At 40.6% G+C, this 20,900-nt stretch overlaps 1 protein-coding gene across 2 annotated transcripts; it reads left to right on the forward strand.

The window, feature by feature from the left end:
* Nucleotides 1-877: 877 nt before the first annotated feature.
* LOC149305439 (YTH domain-containing family protein 3-like) lies at nt 878-19,782 on the forward strand. Of its 2 annotated transcripts, none has more exons than XM_089477338.1 (5): nt 878-901; nt 1,794-1,818; nt 7,883-7,968; nt 12,036-13,619; nt 19,759-19,782. In XM_089477338.1, the coding sequence occupies exons 1-5, from the start codon at nt 878-880 to the stop codon at nt 19,780-19,782; spliced, it is 1,743 nt and encodes a 580-aa protein (XP_089333464.1). The 2 variants fall into 2 exon arrangements, with proteins under 2 accessions (XP_089333464.1, XP_089333465.1); XM_089477339.1 differs by having other exon boundaries at nt 7,889-7,968.
* Nucleotides 19,783-20,900: the final 1,118 nt, after the last annotated feature.

Below are 20,900 nucleotides of genomic sequence, written 5' to 3' on the forward strand. Positions count from 1 at the left end.
CACAATTACAACAGAAATAATTGGTGCTGGTAGGAAACACCGAGGACAGCATGCACACGTCATCCTCTGTATGAACTAAAATGATGGCGCAAAAATCCATGTACACAGAAGGCAAAGCCTGCAGGTAACCACCCTGCTAATGTAAAGAGCAACTATGAGCGTGATTTCCCCAGTCACATGACATCTCTGTTTCTAGGAAGTCACACCCTCCGGGTAGATCAGGTGTCAAGGAAGTGGTGCTGACGTCACGAACGGAAGGTCAGGGCGCCTCGGAAAGGAAGTGAGAGTGCGAGGCCTCGTCCGCCATTGTGGAGAAAAGAGCCCGTCCAGAGCGAGAGTGGAAACCGGGGGACGAGGAGAGCAATAGCGAGGAGGCCGCCGCGGCCCCCCACCGGATCTATAACGCTTCTCTGTACTAAAACACTCACGGCGCTCGTATATATATAGGAACATACACACCGTGCCACTTAAATCGTGTAGGTGTAAATCGAACATTATATATCTATATCTAAATACAGTTTCCGTAGAATTGAAGGCAGTGTATAGATATTCAGTGCGTCACACGTTGTTATAGTGAATATGCACTGACGCCCTTATACCGAATGTGTATGTAGTCCTTATAACGTTATTAGGCCATCTGTATATATTGTCCTTACAGCCCTAGGAGGGATATCCGGCCGCAGCACCTCCGGTCTGTAAGCGCGGATACAGCAGTACTGCTCGATCGGCTTGTATAAAGGGCCCACGGGTACCCAGAATACTCCAAAGGCGGACTTTTTTTTTCTGGGCCTCAGGCTTTTTTTATATTCTGATCTAGCCAGGTGGTATTCTGAGCGACCAAAGGAGGCATCTTCACCATCTCTGGCTCCACAAGAGAATGTCTGCGACCAGCGTGGATCAGGTAACACAGTCCGGGTGTTGGTAGCATGGTCCTGCTGCCATGTTCAGCATTGGACTGAGCAGTTCTCGTATAATATTAATCTCATTGCAACTCTTGTAATGTAGTTTGTGTTCTGCTTTGCGTTTTTACCGAGAGTGGTAGATGAGTGGAACAGCCTCCCAATGGAAGTGATGGAGGCCAATACAGTGAGGGAGTTTAAACGTGCATGGGGTAAGGAAAGGGCTATCCTAAATCTAAGATGAGATTCAGGACAATTTGTCAGGCTACTAGACAGACTGGTTGTTTTCTGCCTGCAGTCCCTTTCTAAGCTCAATTGATCCGTATACATAGAATTTCACTGGAGACAGGGTATAGGATTTACAAACAATAGCTGCTCATGGATTTATCCTGATCTGCATGCAGACATTATTTGTTTTATATAGCACCATCAAATTCCGTAGCGCTGTACAATGGGTAGACAGGACATAAGTAGTATCATCCTGACCGGTGGTATGTCCCCACTACACTTTATCAGTTTGTACAATATGAATAGGTGCTTAACAAACCAAAGTATCCTTACACATACGGATGCAATGGCTAAGGAAGCAGTGTGCTTAAAAAAAAATAAAAATGATTTCATTGAACAGTCTTAGCTGTTTAAGTTCTACCTGATGACAGGGAAACTTAGTTCCTGAAAGTGTTTTATTACTTTTTAAAAGTAAGTACTGCTGTGCTACTCTGGGTTGCTGTATTAATGTAATTTAGGTTAAATACAAAGTTGTGATTATGTTATATGTTGTAGATTAGATTATGTTGGGTGGAAAGTGTGTGCCAAAAATTTATTATACCTTTTAAAGAATTTTCTATATTTAATTCCAGTGATCTTTTTCTTTCTTTTTCCACGTTGTTGCAGAGACCTAAAGGACAGGGAAATAAAGGTATGTTTAAGTTCCTTGATGACCATAATGCAGTCATTTTTAAAATATTTGTATACAGTTCAATGTTTTCATGGAAAGATTTTTATTTTGTTACAGCTAATGTTTAGCGAGTTGAGTGTTTTTTGTTTTCTTTAAAGTGTTACATTTACTACTCAATTAAAATATTTTAGCGAATTGTTTTATGCACAATGCAATTAACTCTTCCACAAGTTGTGGAAGAATCCCCCAGATTGTAGCCCATTGTAGTGCATGTGGAGTTCTATGATTTAATTTCATCGACCCACAAGTTAACGGTTTAGTGACTAAACCTGTTTCCCATTGACATTTAAGCTGTACTTTTTTTTCTTTAACTAGACATGCAGAATTAAATATGTTCCTAAATACATTAGTCAGCACCTTAACATTTGCTGTATAACTTTTTTGTAATTTAAATATCTGTTTAGCATGGTTTGATGTCACTACACTCCGGGGAGTGGGTTGCTCTCGAGTGTGTCGTGGCATTGTCTGAGACCCGATCGTTCCCTAGTGTTGGCTTGTGCCTGGTCCTTTCCCACTCATGGCAACTTTGCAAAGAATGGGATAGGTAGCGGTAGAGCAGTAATATGATTCATGTACCGAACATCGCTAAATAGTTTGCGGTTCCTGCTTTTTTTTTTGTGGTGTATGACAAAGCTGTGCTATTGCTGCTGGTAGTAGTGTGGAGGCTCTGATAGTGCTATCTATTTCCCCTTTGCCTTATCAGTCGCACGGAAAATGTTTGTTGGGTCATATTTTCCAACACAGATAATGCATTCAAAGAGGCGGTTTCCCTATATCCATTGTTGCCATACATTTAGCTGGTAAGACAGGGTCTCTTCACTCTTTTTCTTTCCCGCCAAGCTCTGATTTCAGAGTGTCTTGTTGATTCATGTTCTAAAGCGAATTGAATTGAAATTGTAAACCTTATTTACCTAAGGTGCACACAGAAGAACAAAGCTTAGATATGCTATGCGTGTCTTTGGTAATAAATCTTATCCTGTCTGATTTACAATAAAAATAACTGAAGCACTGTTACTGTTATACATTTCAATACCAAAGGAGTTTTATATTTTATTATGAAGCGATCCAGCGGATAGAGTAATGTGTTCATGTAGAACACTTCCTACACAGACCACGTGATTGTGGAACATATGAACTTGCCACATAACCAATAATAAACATACGGCTTGAGCACAGTCATTGTGTTCCCAACAGTAACTTTTTACAGGGTGTGCAAATTTGCCGCATTTGTAACTTTCCATTTTTTTGTATTTTAAAAGTCTGACAATGCAGAACCTCGTACAGAGTAGCAAAAGAAAGCCGTTTTAAAACAGAGGGCGCTCTAGAGATACTAGTGTTAAAGCTTGGGATTTCCTCCTTTAAAAATCTCCCTTCTCTTACTTTTATATAAGTTGTCACTCCCTGTTTAACAGTGCTTTATTTCATAGTTGCTGCACAGTCATAATTTTGTTATATACTTAATTCCAGGCTTTAGGTAATTGTTTAACCATTCCCCTGTTAACTATGTGATTGCTGAACACACAAACTAATACGTGAGTGGCAAAGCTATTGTGTACAATGTAAATGTACCTACACAGCCACCAATTACATTTCGGGGTTTGATTGTTGAACTTCAAAACCTGATATTCACACTGCAGCTATATGAAGCCTTTGTATTAGGTATAACATCAGTTACCTGTTTAGTTTAATAGGTGGCAGATTTACATTTCTTTAGCTGTATTTTTTAGTAATGCAGATGTGTTAAGGGAAAACCATATCTACCTTTCTCCCTGTGTTCATCTTATAGTATCGTGTGTGCGCGCGCGCGCAAATATGAGTATATAATATATATGTTGGTTTTGAGAGTTCACTTGTGATGATTATCCCCTAAGAGTAGTGTGACTTGTTTCTGGATGACGTCTGAGAAGAAAAGGCAGCTTGAGGATATATTCCATGTTGTATTGCTTACTTTAGAAAGAAATTTGACTTAAACCTCAATATGCAGCTACTTCAAGTATTTAACTACTGACTAGCAATATAAGAAATACTATGATTTCTTGCATCTTTATTGACTTTTAACTACAATATGGTAGTTTAAGGTGCACTTAAATTTCACTTATATTTATAAAAACATCTTTTTTGAACACTTTAAAGTGATTGCAAGTGGAAGTCTAGAGGTCCCATTACTACTTGTAGAAGGGATGTTTTTTTTCCCCCATCAATGTTAGCTTGGTGAAACTAGACTTTTCACTGACAGAAATAGTGTAATAGTTCTTCATTCGCAAACAATCTAACGAAGGCCTATTGGTGAAAAGCTTTTTTCAAGGACCTGTTAGCGCTGCCATAAAGAACAATGTCTCAGATGTTGCATGTCAGCAGGTTAAGCTAAATTCAGAATTAAAATATAGCAGCTCATTCTTAAGGCTACATTATATTTTGTATAGGGCTGCAACTAACGATTATTTTCATAATCGATTAGTTGGCCGATTATTTTTTCGATTTAATCGGGTAAAAAAAAAACAATATGCAAATTTTTCGTTTATTTAAAATAAAAACTTCGATTTGCCTTCTTATTTTACTGACAATATAATTAAAGCTATATTTTAACAAGAACCCCAAAAATACCAAAAAAAGCTTTACTAGTAAATATTCATGTAAACTATTTTTGCCCAGTTATGCACATCTCACCCCCAGCTTGCTTCTCTGTCCCAGAAATGCCTTATACCCCCTATATGCTACTCTGCCCCTATATATGCCTTATACCCTCCTATATGTCAGAGATGTCACTGTGCCCCCTTATACCGCCTATATGCCACTCTGTCCCCTAATATGCCTTATACCCCCTATATGCCACTGTGCCCCCTGATATGCCTTATAGCCCTATATATGCCACTGTGCCCCCTGATATGCCTTATAGTCCCCTATATGCCTTTTACCCTTGATATGCCACCATGCCCCCTGATATGCATTTTACCCCTATATGCCACTGAGATGCCACTGTGCCCCCTGATATGCCTTATAGCCCCTTTATGCCACTGTGCCCCCTGATATGCCTTATAGCCCCTTTATGCCACTGTGCCCCCTGATACGCCTTAAAGCCCCTTTATGCCACTGTCCCCCCTGATACCACTGTGCCCCCTGATATGTCTTATGCCCCCCATATAAGAAAAACTGACATCGCTAAAATAGTTTTTTATATTTATATTAAATATAGACAAAAAAAATACACAATACAATATAAATATATGGACAATATAAACAATAAATCAAAAATTACAGACATCAAAAAATATAAAAACACATGCACATAATTAATAGATCCTGCAAAATTCTACCTGCCCCACTAGGGGTTAATATATCAACAGAAGAAACACAGGGCAAATGAGCATAAAAATAAAGATAATACTTACCCAGTGCTGCTTACTTGTCCTGTTTTTCTTCTGTTGATATATTAACCCCTGGTGGGGCAGGTGGAAGTGGCAGTGAGATGAAGTAGCGGTGGTTACGCACATCGCGCACTAAAATCCAAATCCCCTGCAGGCGCTGCACGGGACCTGGATCCTCTCCGGCAGCCGGTAGGGGTCTGTGCGATGCGCGCAGACAGCCGCTATTCCCCTCCGCTTCTGTTGGGGCTTCCATGATGGAAGCCGCACCGGAAGGTCACGTGACGCCGGATTCAGTAATAGAAGCCCCGGTGGAAGGGGAGGGGAGAAGCGGAGGATGTCTGCGCCTTTTTTCACAGACCCTCACCGGGTGGCAGAGAGGGTCCAGACCTCCTGCGGCTTTGCGGGGGGTCTGGATTCTACAGTTATAATCCGATCTCTATTTGAGATCGGATTATAGAAGGGAGTTTTTCAGAGCATTTGCTCTGAAAAACATAATTTTATAAATCAATAAAAATCGATTCAACTAATAATCGATTATCGATTTTATTGATTTGTTGTTGCAGCCCTAATTTTGTATCCACACAGAAAAGACAACTGTTAAGTGGACCAATACATGTGGCACTTGTATGGATGTCAAGCTTAATTACTTTGTGACAGACTGCAGTGGGATGGTAGAATGCGTTATGGGTGTACGCATACGCTATATAGCCTCAATTATTTGGATACCCCTCCTAATAAGTTTAAGTGTTTCAGCCACACCCTTTGCTAACAGGTGTATAAAATCAAGCACATAGGCAGTAGAATGGGTCGAACTGTCATAAGAAGACACCTTTGTCACAAGTCTGTTCATGGAATTTCTGCCCTACTAGATCTGCCACAGTCCACTGTGGTTGCTATTATTGTGAAGCATCTAGGGGCAACAGCTCAGCCATGAATCAATAGACCACATAGACTCAAAGAACAGGGCTGCTGAAGTGCATAGCATATAAAAAACGTCTGTAGCATCACTCACTACAGAGAGATGGATTTAACATCCGCAAAGCACTGTGCATCAAGAGCTTCAGGAAACTGTTTTTCACAGCTGACCAGATGCACACAAGCCAAATATCACTGTGCGCAATGCCAAGTGTCAGCTGGAGTAGTGTAAAGACCACCACCACTGGACCCTGGAGCTTTGGCAACGTGTTCGCTTGAGTGTTGAATCACACTTTACTATCTGGAAGTCTGATGGAAAAATCTAGGTTTGGCAGATGCCAAGAGAACACTGCCTACCAGTTACCTGCTGTAACATTTGACTACAGGGTTTGGGCTAGGCCCCTTAGTTCTACTGAAGGGTAATGTTAATGCTACAGCATACAAAGACATTTAAGGCAATTGTATGCTTCCAACTTCGTGGCAAATGTTTGGGGAAGGCCCTTTCCTGTTGACTTTACCCATGTGCACAAATCAAGGGTCTATAAGACATGATTGGAGTTTGGTGTGGTGGAACTCAAGTGGCCTGCATAGAAACACCAATGGTGAGCCAGGCCTTCTCGTCCAATGGCCGTGCCTGTCCTCACAAATTCCCACAGACACACTCCAAAGTCTTGTGGAAAGCCTTCCCAATGAAGTCAAGGCTGTTACAGCTTCAGTAGAGGAGCCAACGTCATAGTAATGCCCAAGCTTTTGGAATGAGATAAACCATACAAGGATAACTTTTTGTTTTCAGGCAATCTGTCTCTGAGGATAAGTTGTTTTTAGTAGCACTAATGCTGTGATCTGCTTGATAACTTCACGGTGATATATATTAGACATGTGCAGATAGGTTTGAAATATCTTTGGCCCATTTTTTTTTTTGTTTGTTTTTGGTCCATTCGTTTTCAGGCAACAATTCTTTCCCGGTCCATTTGGCATGGCCAAAAATGTGAGGGCATTTGTAATTAGGGAATTAAATACATTGCTCGTTGCCCACATTCACACTCACTGTCTTACTCATGCTCTCTAAATTTTCCCCTACCGCTTCTTCATCTTCTTGTACTGCTGTCCTCTCTTCTGATTAGAGGATCGGGTAGGACGTCACCACAGTGGCCCCATTTTGGCGGAAGTTGCTGGGTTGTATCAGCGGAAATGTGGACAAAAAGATTGAAGGAAAAAGATAGAAAATGCGGAAGTTGTAGGGAAACATTTAGAGAGTGAGAGGGTGAACGAGAGTGTGAGTGAATGGTAGGTTTTTATCTTTTTCGTCCAAAAATCTGTAAAATCCGTAGTCTAATTGCGTCTGTGTGTATGTATGTATATATGTGTATACATATATATATTTGTATATATAAATATAAAAAAATATGCAATTGGACTCTGTTAAATTTCAGTATATGATGCTCAAGTCTATGCAAAATTATGTAGATCAACCTTGTCGATGTTTAGATGAACATTTAAGATGAGATTAAGAGCAAAATGATAAAGGTCCTACTAAGCACATCTGCTGATGGTCTGCTTAGAATATTATGAGGCCTCAATCATAACAAATACCTGTTCATTAATTTGCCAAATGTAATGTTTTCATGTGTTTTATGTTGACATTGGTGCCGCAGATTTTAGTAAACTTGTTATCAATGCTAGAGACCAGTGTAAAAGTTTGTTGCAAATGTTGAAGCCCGTCATGTACATTTTCTTTCCCGCAGTTGCAGTACAGAACGGTTCGATGCATCAAAAGGATGCAGTAAATGATGACGATTTTGAGCCATATCTAAGCAGCCAGACTAATCAGGTAGGTCAAGATTTTGGAGACAGATTGAATTTCTTCATGCTTCATTTTTTGTGTATGTCCTCTACAAAATACATAATCATAATGAATAATCATATTGTGGTGATAATAGTATTTATTTTAATGATGGACTTTGAAACCAGTATTATCCAAATTGAGAATTCCCCATGGACTGTATGGGACTTTTTGAGTGTTATCTAAAACTTTTAGAGCTGTTACATCATTGATATCCATTCAGTTAGATCACACACCCATATAGTGGAAGATGCGCATCTTCATTTATAGACTGAATTCCTCACTCAAAAGCTAGGTGTTGGGCTCAAGCCCATGTGGCCTTCCCCACTTAGTCTACAACAGTCGTGTCTGGTAGTGAATAGTTTTTATCTCTCACCTGTTTTACAATTCGAATACACCCTGCCCCTTAGCTGATTTGTGAATAGCTGAATAGCTTATGGCTTCAGAAAGGCTGTCTATTGGCTGTTGGTGCTCTAAATCACTATTTCCTACCTGGAAAAATGCTTTTTGATCTTGCAATGATGCATCCTATAGGAAAAGCCTTATTATTTTCAACAAAGAAACATGGTAACAAAAAACCAGCCTGCTTTATTGTCAACTCATTTGCGTGTCATTCTACTAACAAACTAGTTGATATGGAATGTCCCTGTGTAAAAAAACTAAAAAAAAAAACGTGCTTTTTGTGGCCTGTGAGAAACCATGAATTATTAATTCTGTTGCTGCTGAGGGAACTATCGCCTTTAACAGTACTCTGCACAGAAACATTAAGTCCAAAATTGGTAATTGGATTAAAGTTCTTGTGTGATACAGTGAAGCATCTTTTATATACAAAACTCTGACCATGTCTATTCATCTAATTTGAAGGTAGAGGGTGTTCTTTTAATTTATGTATAGTCCTTTATCATATGTATGCTACTCAGTCATAGTCTCTAATGTTGCTTTCATTTCATACATTTCCTGCAATACAGAACATGTGCTAGGTTTGTGTAGTAGATATGTCTATATAAAATCACTGTACTCTGCACAATTAGTGAATAGGAGACAAATCCTATTGACTTGCAAGCATGGTAAAGGAAGAGCTGCCCTAGGATGAAATCTCTATGGGACAAATATCTCGTTATCCTAATGTATGCTGCATCCAAATGTCTGCTAATGAATTTGTGGCACCTCTCTATTTCCTGTAAACCACAAAGGATGCAGTACATACACTATATGACCATGTGTATGTAGATACCTGACCATCACACCTATATGAGCTTGTAGAAGTCCCCGTCCTAAAGGATGGGCATTAATACGGAACTGCACCCCTTCTTCTTACAGATACCAACACCCTTTGCTCTTCTGTGAAGACTTACTCCGAAACCTTGTAGAATGTCTGTGGGAACTCGTGCCCATTTAACACAGTATTTCTGAGTACTTTAAGATGCTTTTTTCCAAAATAAAACAAAGCTGCAGTTAACCCTTCTGTTGTCCGCTAAATGTCAGCTTGAAGCAGAAACGCTCCCTTGAAATCAATGGGAGCGCTTTCTGTGCATTAAAAGTGCTATATGCTTTCAAATGCATATGATGTAAGCAATGTCCCTTTAACAATCACTTTACATCCAATTGTTGAAGTCAATAGTGCTTTCCTTTAGTATACCAGTTAGCTGGTTGAGCTATTAGTCTTTATTTCGTTCAGTAGTCACAAGTCTTAATAGGTCTTGCTTAAAAGAGAAACTTAACAGCCTAGATGCTGTAACATTTCTTTGAGTTATGCAAACCATGCAATATTTCTTGCTAGAGCTTCAGTGAGTGCTGGAGGATTTCTCTTCTGAAAAGAGCAACTTTGATGCTTTATGTATTGCATATCTAATGCTGTATGGTGAAATGTCTCATCCCTTAGAACTTAAGTTGTCTACGTTTTGATGTATTGCTAAACCTCTGCTATGTGTGGACCAGATATGGGCACAACTACCGTGTTTCCCCGAAAGTAAGACAGCGTCTTACTTTCTTTTTATCCCTAAAAGCCCCACTATGTCTTACTTTCGGGGTATGTCTTATATTGGGAAAAAATTTTCGAATTTAATGCTTTCCTACCTTTCCTTTCTTCTTTCAGCTTCTTTTCCTCCTCTTCGCCAGTTCTTGTCTCCTTCCGGGTCAGAGGGCACGGACAGCGGTGGGCGCGGCTTCAGTGTTGTGCGCCGGGATCTGACAAGAAACCCCGGCGCACAACAGCTGTTGCCGCGCAGATCACAAGGGAGCGGTATCGGAGGTCATTAACAGACCTCCGGCTCCCTTGAGTGATTTTAAGCCGGGTTGAACCCGGCTTAAAATCACTCAAGGGAGCCGGAGGTCTGTTAAAGACCTCCGATACCGCTCCCTTGCGAGCCTGCTCCTCCAGCGGCGGACATTACTGTCCGTCTCTGGAGGGGTGCCGGGTGCCGCAGGTTGGCACCCCCTGGAGTGTGGCGCCCTGTGCGGTCGCACACCCCAAAGGTCGGCCCTGCTCTAAGGGGCCGGCCTTAGGGGTCTGCGGCCGCACAGGGTTTAAATAAAAACATCGGGGGTTTTTTTCAACTTTATTTAACATCCTCCATGTTAAATAAAGTTAAAAAAACTTTATTTAACATCCTCCATGTTAAATAAAGTTTTTTTTAACTTTATTTAACATGGAGGATGTTAAATAAAGTTAAAAAAAAAACCCCGATGTTTTAATTTAAATCCTGTGCGGCCGCAGACACGTAAGGCCGGCCTTGGTGGGGACTTCCCGGCCCCTTAGAGTGGCGGACCCGGTCGCAGGTGCGGCGGGCCTAAGGGGCAGGCGCCCCTTATGCCCTGCGTTAATGCGGCCGTAGGCCGTAGGCAAATCCCCCGTGTTTCCCCGAAAGTAAGACATATGTCTTACTTTCGGGGTACGGCTTATATTAGCTGACCCCTCTGAAACTCCCGATACGTCTTACTATCGGGGGTGTCTTACTATCGGGGAAACACGGTATCATTGTTGTCTCATAAATTCAGATTAGTAACCAGTATTTGAGGACCACAAACAAATCCAGAATTGTGTGTACCCTTGCCTGAAAACACTTACTTTAAAGGATTTGTAGTTAAAATGCTTGTGCTCAAGCTTGGATATCCCCCAAAAAATGTTTCCCTAAAGGACTATACGTCTGCATTCAACTTTTGAATACTTACACATTTCTTTTCCATTCCTTGTTTTGTTGGTTTACGTTCTGAAATAGAATACTACGGACTACTAACTGCTTTGTGTCATGGAATCGGCATACTTTCACACTTGTGTCCTTGGCGTCTGAGTAATTTGTTGGGCTGTTTTAGTTTTCAAACTCATGTCTGTATGGTGGTAACACTCCTAAAGGAGAAAAGAAGATTTTTTAACATATACCCTAGAACTTCACTTGAGGAATTAAGCTTAACAGTGATCACTTGTGTTGACTTTGTGACAGTTTTGGGACTGTGGCAATTACTTAGCATATTGATTATACTGATTACATTCAACTCTAAATTTCTTCGAGCTTTCGTTTGGCCAGTCACAGAAGGATCTGTTTACTAAAGTGACAGGCGAGTCCCAACACTTTGACTTTGCTTTACCGTTTATAAAAGACAAACTCCAGTGAGTTACTTGCTGCTATAATGTGTAGTTTAGTCAGTGTGATATCTTCAAGTCTCACCTACTGTATTATGCATTACGCAGGGCCAGCTCAGCCATTTAGACACCTGCAAGTGTTGGCCCTTCATAATGAATAGTTAATTGAGAATGTTAAATCAGCAACTCGCTACTTAGTGAATAAAACCTACAGGTACCGAAACTTGCTTGCCTCTTTGTGTTTTTGGCCAGGCATTCCATTGATAGCTTTATCTCGGCTTCAAGACCTTCAGAAATGAGATTACAGTCTAGGTAACATTTGGTCAATTTGTAAGAATATAATGCTTTGTTTTGCATTGGTTGAGTTGAAAAACATGGTTGTTGCATTTCTATTTAAGTTTATGTGGAAATCATTCTCATAAAACATCTGTTACTATGCAACAATGATTCTAATTGGGACCTCTTTTTATTGCAGAGTAATAGCTATCCACCAATGTCGGACCCGTACATGCCTAGTTATTATGCTCCATCCATTGGATTTCCTTACTCCCTTGGTGAAGCAGCGTGGTCCACTGCAGGTGATCCACCAATGCCATATTTGACAACATATGGACAGATGAGTAATGGGGAACATCATTACATCCCGGATGGAGTATTCGGTCAGCCTGGAGCTTTGGGGAACACACCCCCCTTCTTAAGCCAGCATGGGTTTAACTTTTTTCCTGGCAATGCAGATTTCTCCACATGGGGGACAAGTGGATCTCAGGGACAATCAACACAAAGTTCTGCATATAGCAGTAGCTACGGTTACCCACATAGTTCCCTTGGTAGAGCCATAGCTGATGGGCAAGCTGGCTTTGGCAATGACACTTTAAGCAAAGTTCCGGGTATTAACAGCCTTGAGCAAGGAATGACAGGGCTGAAAATTGGCGGGGACATGACAGCTGCTGTAACTAAAACTGTAGGGTCAGCTTTGACTAGTGCTGGTATGACAAGCATAGCAGCAAACAGTGTTCCCCCGGTTAGTAGTTCAGCACCTAAGCCAACCTCATGGGCTGCCATTGCTCGAAAGCCTGCAAAGCCTCAACCTAAGCTTAAACCTAAGGGTAATGTGGGCATCGGTAGTACTGCTGTACCTCCTCCACCTATAAAACACAACATCAATATTGGAACTTGGGATGATAAAGGGGCTATGGTAAAGTCCCCTCCCACTCAACCAGTTCTGCCTCCTCAGCCTGTACTACAGCATCCTCAGCCATTAACTCAGCCTCTACCCATGGTGCAAAACCAACTGCCTCAACAGCAGCTTCAGCAACCGCAGCAGCCACAGGGACCTCATCAGCAGGTCCAGCAACATCAGGTGCAGCAGCAGCTTCAAAATCGCTGGGTAGCACCGAGAAACAGGGGAATGGGCTTCAATCAGAACAATATATCAGGCAACGATAACTTTAGTTTAGGTGTTGTGCCTATTAGCTCCTCACCTTCTGGTGTTGAGGTACACCCAGTACTGGAGAAACTGAAGGCCATAAATAACTACAATCCCAAAGACTTTGACTGGAGTCTGAAAAATGGACGTGTGTTTATAATCAAAAGCTACTCGGAGGACGATATTCACCGTTCTATTAAGTACTCTATCTGGTGCAGTACTGAACATGGCAATAAGCGTTTGGATGCTGCTTATCGATCTTTAAATGCAAAGGGCCCACTATATTTACTCTTTAGTGTAAATGGAAGTGGACATTTCTGTGGTGTAGCTGAGATGAAGTCTGTTGTAGACTATAACGCTTATGCTGGAGTGTGGTCCCAAGACAAGTGGAAGGGAAAGTTTGATGTTAAATGGGTCTTTGTTAAGGACGTTCCCAATAACCAGCTGCGACACATTCGCCTAGAAAACAATGATAATAAGCCTGTTACCAATTCAAGGGACACTCAAGAAGTACCCCTAGAAAAAGCCAAGCAAGTTCTAAAAATAATTGCTACTTTCAAGCCTACAACCTCTATTTTTGATGACTTTGCACATTATGAAAAGCGTCAAGAAGAGGAGGAAGCCATGCGTAGGGTAAGCTTTCACTAACTTATTCAAGCTCTTTTTTTCTTAAGACATAAGTAATATACATTTCATGCCTATAATATACAGAAATTAACAGCTTAAAAAGACACCATTCAGGGAGTTTATGTCTAGTAAAATGGAATTCAACAGATGTGAATTTTCTTTTAATTACTAGCCCATTTAATGTTATGTAAAGTGCTGGAAAAATCCAGTGTAGCATTTAGAAGATGGACATATACAATGGCACAAAAAGTTAGGCACCTGCAATAAACCAAATCTGTCTTATGTTTTTCTTTTTACCCCTTTATGTCAGCACATTAGCTTGTTTAGCAGGCTAATGTTCTAGTGGTGCACTAAGGGGTTGCTGGGTTTAATTTGTAATGGGGCAGTCTAGTGTACTTTACTTTGTAAAGCGCATGCATGGGTAGGGGGGTCCTTATTAGAACTCTGGAATCTTGTGTGAGCCAGAATTAGCTGGCGGCAAGCACATATGAGATGCTTTCCCCCAAACGCATATCCTGCAATACAAAGTTAATTTGAAAGTAACACTCAGCTATCGTGCAATAATGTGCATATAATAGCAAGAATGTCATCAGCTACAAGAAGTCATCCCAAAAAATGGGAAATTAGGCATTATTCTTACCTTAAACTTTGTCTTGCCCTAAAACACTTTCTGCAGCGTCTGAAAGAATGCCTTTGTTTACTGTATATTTTTCTAGGGCTGCAACTAACGATTATTTTCATAATCGATTAGTTGGCCGATTATTTTTTCGATTAATCGGGTAAAAAAAAAATAATAATAATAATTAAAGCTATATTTTAACAAGAACTCAAAGAATACCAAAAAAAGCTTTACTAGTAAATATTCATGTAAACTATTTTTGCCCAGTTATGCACATCTCACCCCCAGCTTGCCTCTCTGTCCCAGAAATGCATATCAGGAGGGGTATAAGGCATATCAGGGGACAGAGTGGCATATAGGAGGTATAAGGGGATACCTCCTATATGCCACTCTGTCCCCTGATATGCATTATACCCCTCCTGATATGCCTTATAGCCCCCTATATGCCACTTTGTCCCCTAATATGCCACTGTGCCCCCTGATATGCATTATACCCCTCCTGATATGCCTTATAGCCCCCTATATGCCACTGATATGCCACTTTGTCCCCTGATATGCCTTATAGCCCCATATATATGCCACAGTGCCCCGATATGCCACTGTGCCCTCCTGATATGCCTTATAGCCCCCTATATGCCTTTACCCTTGATATGCCACCATGCCCGATATGCCTTTTACCCCTATATGCCACTGAGATGCCACTGTGCCCCCTGATATGCCTTATAGCGCCTTCATGCCACTGTGCCCCCTGATACGCCTTATAGCCCCTTTATGCCACTGTCCCCCCTGATACACCTTATAGCCCCTTTATGCCACTGTCCCCCCTGATATGCCTTATAGCCCCTTTATGCCACTGTGCCCCCTGATATGTCTTATGCCCCCCGATATAAGAAAAACTGACATCACTAAAATTGTTTTTTTATATTTATTAAATATAGACAAAAAAAATACACAATACAATATAAATATATATAAATATATGGACAATAAATCAAATATTCTAGACATAAAAAAAAACCACAAATGCACATAATAGATCCCGCAAAAATTCTACCTGCCCCACCAGGGGTTAATATATCAACAGAAGAAACACAGGGCAAATGAGCATAAAAATAAAGATAATACTTACTAGGGCTGCAACTAACGATTATTTTAATAATCGATTAGTTGGCCGATTATTTTTTCGATTAATCGATTAATCGGATAAAAAAATGCAATTTTTTTAAATTTAAAATAATGTAATAAAAAACGTACAATTTACACTTTCATCTCTTTATTGCAATGGCCTCTCGCTATTCAGCTTCTTATTTTACTGACATAATAATAAAAGCTACAAGAACCCAAACACAGTGTTTCTCAAACTAGGTTTTAATACAAAGTTATTAGTAAATATTAATTCATATGTTAACTATTTTTCATATTTAATAAAAACTATGAGGAAAAAAAGCCTTATTTAAATTTTTTTTATTTACCAAACTGCCCCCGGTTATGCACATCAGACCCCCAGCTTGCCACTCTGCCCCCATATATGCCTTATACCTCTTATATGCCAGATTCCACTGTGCCCCTGATATGCCTTATACTCCTTATATGCCAGTGATATGCAACTGAGCCCCCTGATATACCTTTTACCCCCAGATGTTTTATGACCCCCTGATATGCCTAATATCGATATGCCATATACCCCCTATATTCCCTGAAATTCATAATACCCCCCATACACCACTATAACTCACCCATACACCACTCTGGCTCCTCCCCCTCCCATACACCACTCTGGCTCCTCTCCCTCCCATGCACCACTCTGGCTCCTCCCCCCATGCACCACTCTGGCTCCTCCCCCCATACACCACTCTGGCTCCTCCCCCTCCCATACTCCACTCTGGCTCCTCCCCCTCCCATACACTACTCTGCCTCCTCCCCCTCCCATACTCCACTCTGCCTCCTCCCCCTCCCATACTCCACTCTGCCTGCTCCCCCTCCCATACTCCACTCTGCCTGCTCCCCCTCCCATACTCCAATCTGCCTCCTCCCCCTCCCATACACCACTTTGCCTCCTCCCCCCTCCCATACTTCACTCTGCCTCCTCCCCCCTCCCATACACCACTCTGGCTCCTCCCCTCTCCCCATACAAATCTGGCCCCTCCCCCTCCCATACTCCACTCTGGCTCCTCCCCCTCCTATACTCCATTCCTCCCCCTCCCATACTCCACTCTGCCTCCTGTCAGCAACGGATCTTCACTAGATAAGGACTTTCACTGCAGCTTCATAGAAGCCACAGTGTAAGTGAAGTGCAGTAACGGACACTCACAGGCTGAGAGAAAATCATCCTCTCTGGGGGGGAGGAGCCACAGTGGTGTATGGGAGGGTGGCTCCCATACACCCTTCTGACTCCTCCCCCCTCCCATACACCGCTCTGCCTCTCTACCCGGCTCCGTTACTGACAGTAACAGAGGCTGTCTGTGCGATGCAGACCCCCACCAGCTGACACAGAGGATGATTCTCTGTCAGCCTGTGAGTGTCTGCATCGCACAGACAGCCTCCGTTACTGCCCTTCACTTACACTGTGGCTTCTATGAAGCTGCAGTGAAAGTCCTTGTCAGTAACGGAGCCGGGTAGAGAGGCAGAGTGACGTATGGGAGGGGGAGGAGTCAGAGGGTTGTATGGGAGGGGGGAGAGAGACGGAAGTGAGAGACCGGCTGACAGTGAGGGGAATCCAGGTCTCCTGCAGCGTTCCTGGGGCAGGTGGAAGTGGCAGTACACAGTGCACATCGCGCACTAAAATCCAAATCCCCAGCAGGCGCTGCAGCGGGACCTGGATCCTCTCCGGCAGCCGGTAGGGGTCTGTGTGATGCGTACAGACAGCCGCTTCTCCCCTCCGCTTCTGTTGGGGCTTCCATGATGGAAGCCGCACCGGAAGGTCACGTGACGCCAGGTTCAGTAATAGAAGCCCCGGCGGAAGTGGAGGGGAGAAGCGGAAGGGGAGAAGCGGAGGATGTCTGTGTGTTTTGCACAGACCCTCACCGGGTGGCAGAGAGGATCCAGGTCTCCTGCAGCTCTGCGGGGGGTCTGGATTCTAGAGTTATAATCCGATCTCTATTTGAGACCGGATTATAGAAGGACGGGAGTTTTTCAGAGCGTTTTTATCGATTCGTTGTTGCAGCCCTATATTTTTTATTCTCATGTTTTATATTTCTCATTGGCTTACCTCTGTCCCAGATGGTTAAAGAAAAAGTGACATTGGGGCTTATTCAATGTAAGTGGTGTTTCAGCTCCTTGGCTTCACTATATAATATGGCAATGCAAAAGTGCTGGATAAAGCAAGCAGGGTGCTGGGTTGTATAGTGAAGAGCATTGGTAGCAGGAAGAAGGGTGATTCTGCCACTTAATAGATCTGTGGTCAGACTTTGTAGAGTATTGTGTACAGTTCTGGGGACCTGAGGTTTAGATGTAAGGAAGTTTTTCCTTGCCGAGAGGGTAGTAGAAACAACCACCCAGTATAAACAGCAGAGGTTAAAACAGTTAGGAAATTAAAACTTGCATGCCATAACTTTATCCTGAATTTAAGACAAGACCAAGGCATGATTAAGGTCAAATTCTCTACATCAGATGGGCAGACAAAATATGTTAAACAAAATTTTATGTTTCTGTGTAAGGCCCAACCCCAGCAAGTTTCTACTGTGGGAAGTTTAGCATGATAGGACTGCGATTGCTGTTAAATATATTATATTATATTATATATATATATATATATATATATATATATATATTAACCACACTTTCATTAAAAGTAAGTAACACGCTACAAAAAAATCAATATATATATATATATAATTGCTAACAGCAATCACGCTCATATCATGCCCAGACAGACTGTACATGCTAGAATTGATTAGAGGCTCCCTATGCCATGCTATCCCCCCCCACTTACACATCTATGCTATCAGACACACATTCATTTACTCATATACTCATTCATTCACAGATGCCTATTGCATTTTCCTAGACTTATTTTAGTAGCTTTGCTTTAAAATTATTTTTTGATAACAAAATTATATTTTTCTTAAAGTATATATGTAATACATGTTTTTTCCTCATGCCGGTACCATGAAATCACCAACTTATGGGTCAGTTAGTTTTTCTAACACCGATACACACCCCCCTTAATCCTTTCATATATAACTTGCATCATGCATTCTTCATTTACTTAATTGACGATTACATAGATAATTTTCTATTTTTGCTCTGTAACTAAATTCCATTGCACACCTTTCCAACCCCCCTGCCATCTTGATATGAATCTGATTTCTCCTTAACTTCTGAATTATTTTTTTTTTATAATTTGTACAAGATGAGAGGTGGTGCCGATGAAAAATTGGCTTACGCTCCTCTAGTGTCTGCATAGTGTCATTAGTGATAATCATTTACTAGTGCTAGGAACATCGTTAGACATTTGTATATGTTTGACTAGTCATTTTGTTTTTGAAGCAGTATTTTGATAGTGATCCATATAACACGAGTCCAATAATGCAGTGATGACATTTTACGAAGGACTATATTAGTATCCCTACAATTCGGAATTTAGCTGAGAGAGTTAGACTGACACATTTACCTATTGTACATTAGTGTTAGACATGCACAAAAAGTATATCAATTTACAAATGAGAAATATTAATGTTTTATAATATAAAGTGGAAATTTGTGAGTTTAGATCAACTTAAGCTTGCAGATTTTGTGTAACATTTTCTTTTTACATGAACTTTTCATACACTACCAAAATGTCAGTTTGGTAAGTGTGGGGGAATAACATTTTTGCGGAATATGTAGTGTTGCATTAAAGTAGTTGGAGCCATGTGACACAGCCATGTACGAAGCTTGGCAATGTTCTTGATTGAAGTCAGAAGAAACACAGGTTGCAGATTTTCCTAAATTTTATTTTTGTAATTTTTTTTTCTGTCATCCATCATAATATTCATCTTCACTTTGAATTAGACCCCAAATAAAAAGTCCCTTAATAACTACTCCTGTATGATTAATGCATTGTCTAGATTCATAATTTTCTAAACAAAGAAAAAAAGTAGCGCTGCTTCCGTTTGATGTGAATGGAAAGCTAAATAAACAATTCATTACTCTGTTTTACTCTTTTCAAGGCACGCTTTATTTTTTGTTAAATTATTTAAATTGTAAATAATTTGAAATTGTATTTGCATGATGGGATGTGCTTTATTGTTTAAGTGTTTAGAGATACAAGACTGTGAGAGATGGCAAAGTGCACATTGCTCGGTACTTTCTAAAGCTCTTGCTAAAGAAATGGGGATTTTTTAAAATATTTTTTTGAGAACAAACTTGCAATTTATCAATCAACACAGGGCATATTATATTTTATGTAATATATACCACTTGGTTTATGTTTATCCTTGTGACAAGTCTGCTTAAAATTATGATCCAATAGTATTCATATTGTAATAGCTCTCTGTGGTTCTTTGCTCTTGTTTGGCTAAACTGTCTATTTCTTTATTTTTTTAGGAGAGAAATAGAAACAAACAATAACTGTATGGAGGTGTCCTGCCATAATCACAACACTAATAATGATGCAGACTCTGGAATTGCCTACTTTGTTGATGACATAATTGATGCTTTTTATTTCTGCTTAAGGTGACATCTTTGAACACTTTAACACAAATTGACTTTTTCTTATTGTTTTCATCAATACATCAGCCCCCCCCCCATTTTTTTTTCCTTCTTCACCAAACACAATTGAGAACTTTACCTTCGTCAAGCACTTTCTGTCCTGAAGCTTTTACTGGTATCTGCTGTCTTGTAATCATGCATCCTAGCAAAGACGCTGGAGACCCACTGAATGCAAGGATTCTTTAACTCTGAATTTTGTTATACTAACAACCATTAGAAATGTGGCTAGATGATGTGAGATTCACTGTTTGTATCCATTTTCTTTATATCGTGTCCATTTTATCAGCTGTTGATGAAAGTAAAAATGCGACATACCATGTTCAACCGGTAAACTTCAATTGTCTATCAAATATCGCTGTAGTAAGATCAAAGCTGAGGTTTAAAATGCAGTTTAGCTAAATTAAGCTGATGTCTACAAGTCTGTAGAGACATTTGTTCCAACTGTTTGGTGTAAGAAAATATTAAAATGCAGCTTTGTGGCCACCAAGTTTTAATGCACATTTATTATATTTCTGTAATCATATTTAATAATTTTGCTGTCAAAAATAGCTTTCCTGGATTTTGGCAACAGAAGGGGGACAGACAAGAATTATTGTTTAGTTCCACACAGTGTCACAAATGTCAGTGTTGAGTAAACAATTAGTCCAAATGACCTATTTATGTTAAAAATGCATAAAATTGCGTTGCTTGGATGTTTGAGAAATTAACCCGTAGAATTTTTACATGCGTATCAAGAATATAACCCACGTGTATATGGCACTTTTTTCTTTTCTTCTTTTGACTCCAATAACAATGGACAGAATCACGTTCTCAGCCCAGTTGCTTGTTTGATTAATTTTAAGTGCCTGTTTCCTTTTATATTTTTAGTTTGTAGAAGTTATTTGAATTCTTTTTAATGTATTGCGGAAAAATGTATTAATGTAAAGTATATTAGCCTCACTAAAATGGCAGTAATTTGTGCATTTTCTCAAAGCTGC

The sequence above is a fragment of the Sceloporus occidentalis genome, unplaced genomic scaffold, assembly GCF_023333645.1.
Source record: "Sceloporus occidentalis isolate IW3139 unplaced genomic scaffold, rSceOcc1.0.p SCAF_11, whole genome shotgun sequence".
Taxonomy (NCBI): Eukaryota; Metazoa; Chordata; class Lepidosauria; order Squamata; family Phrynosomatidae; genus Sceloporus; species Sceloporus occidentalis.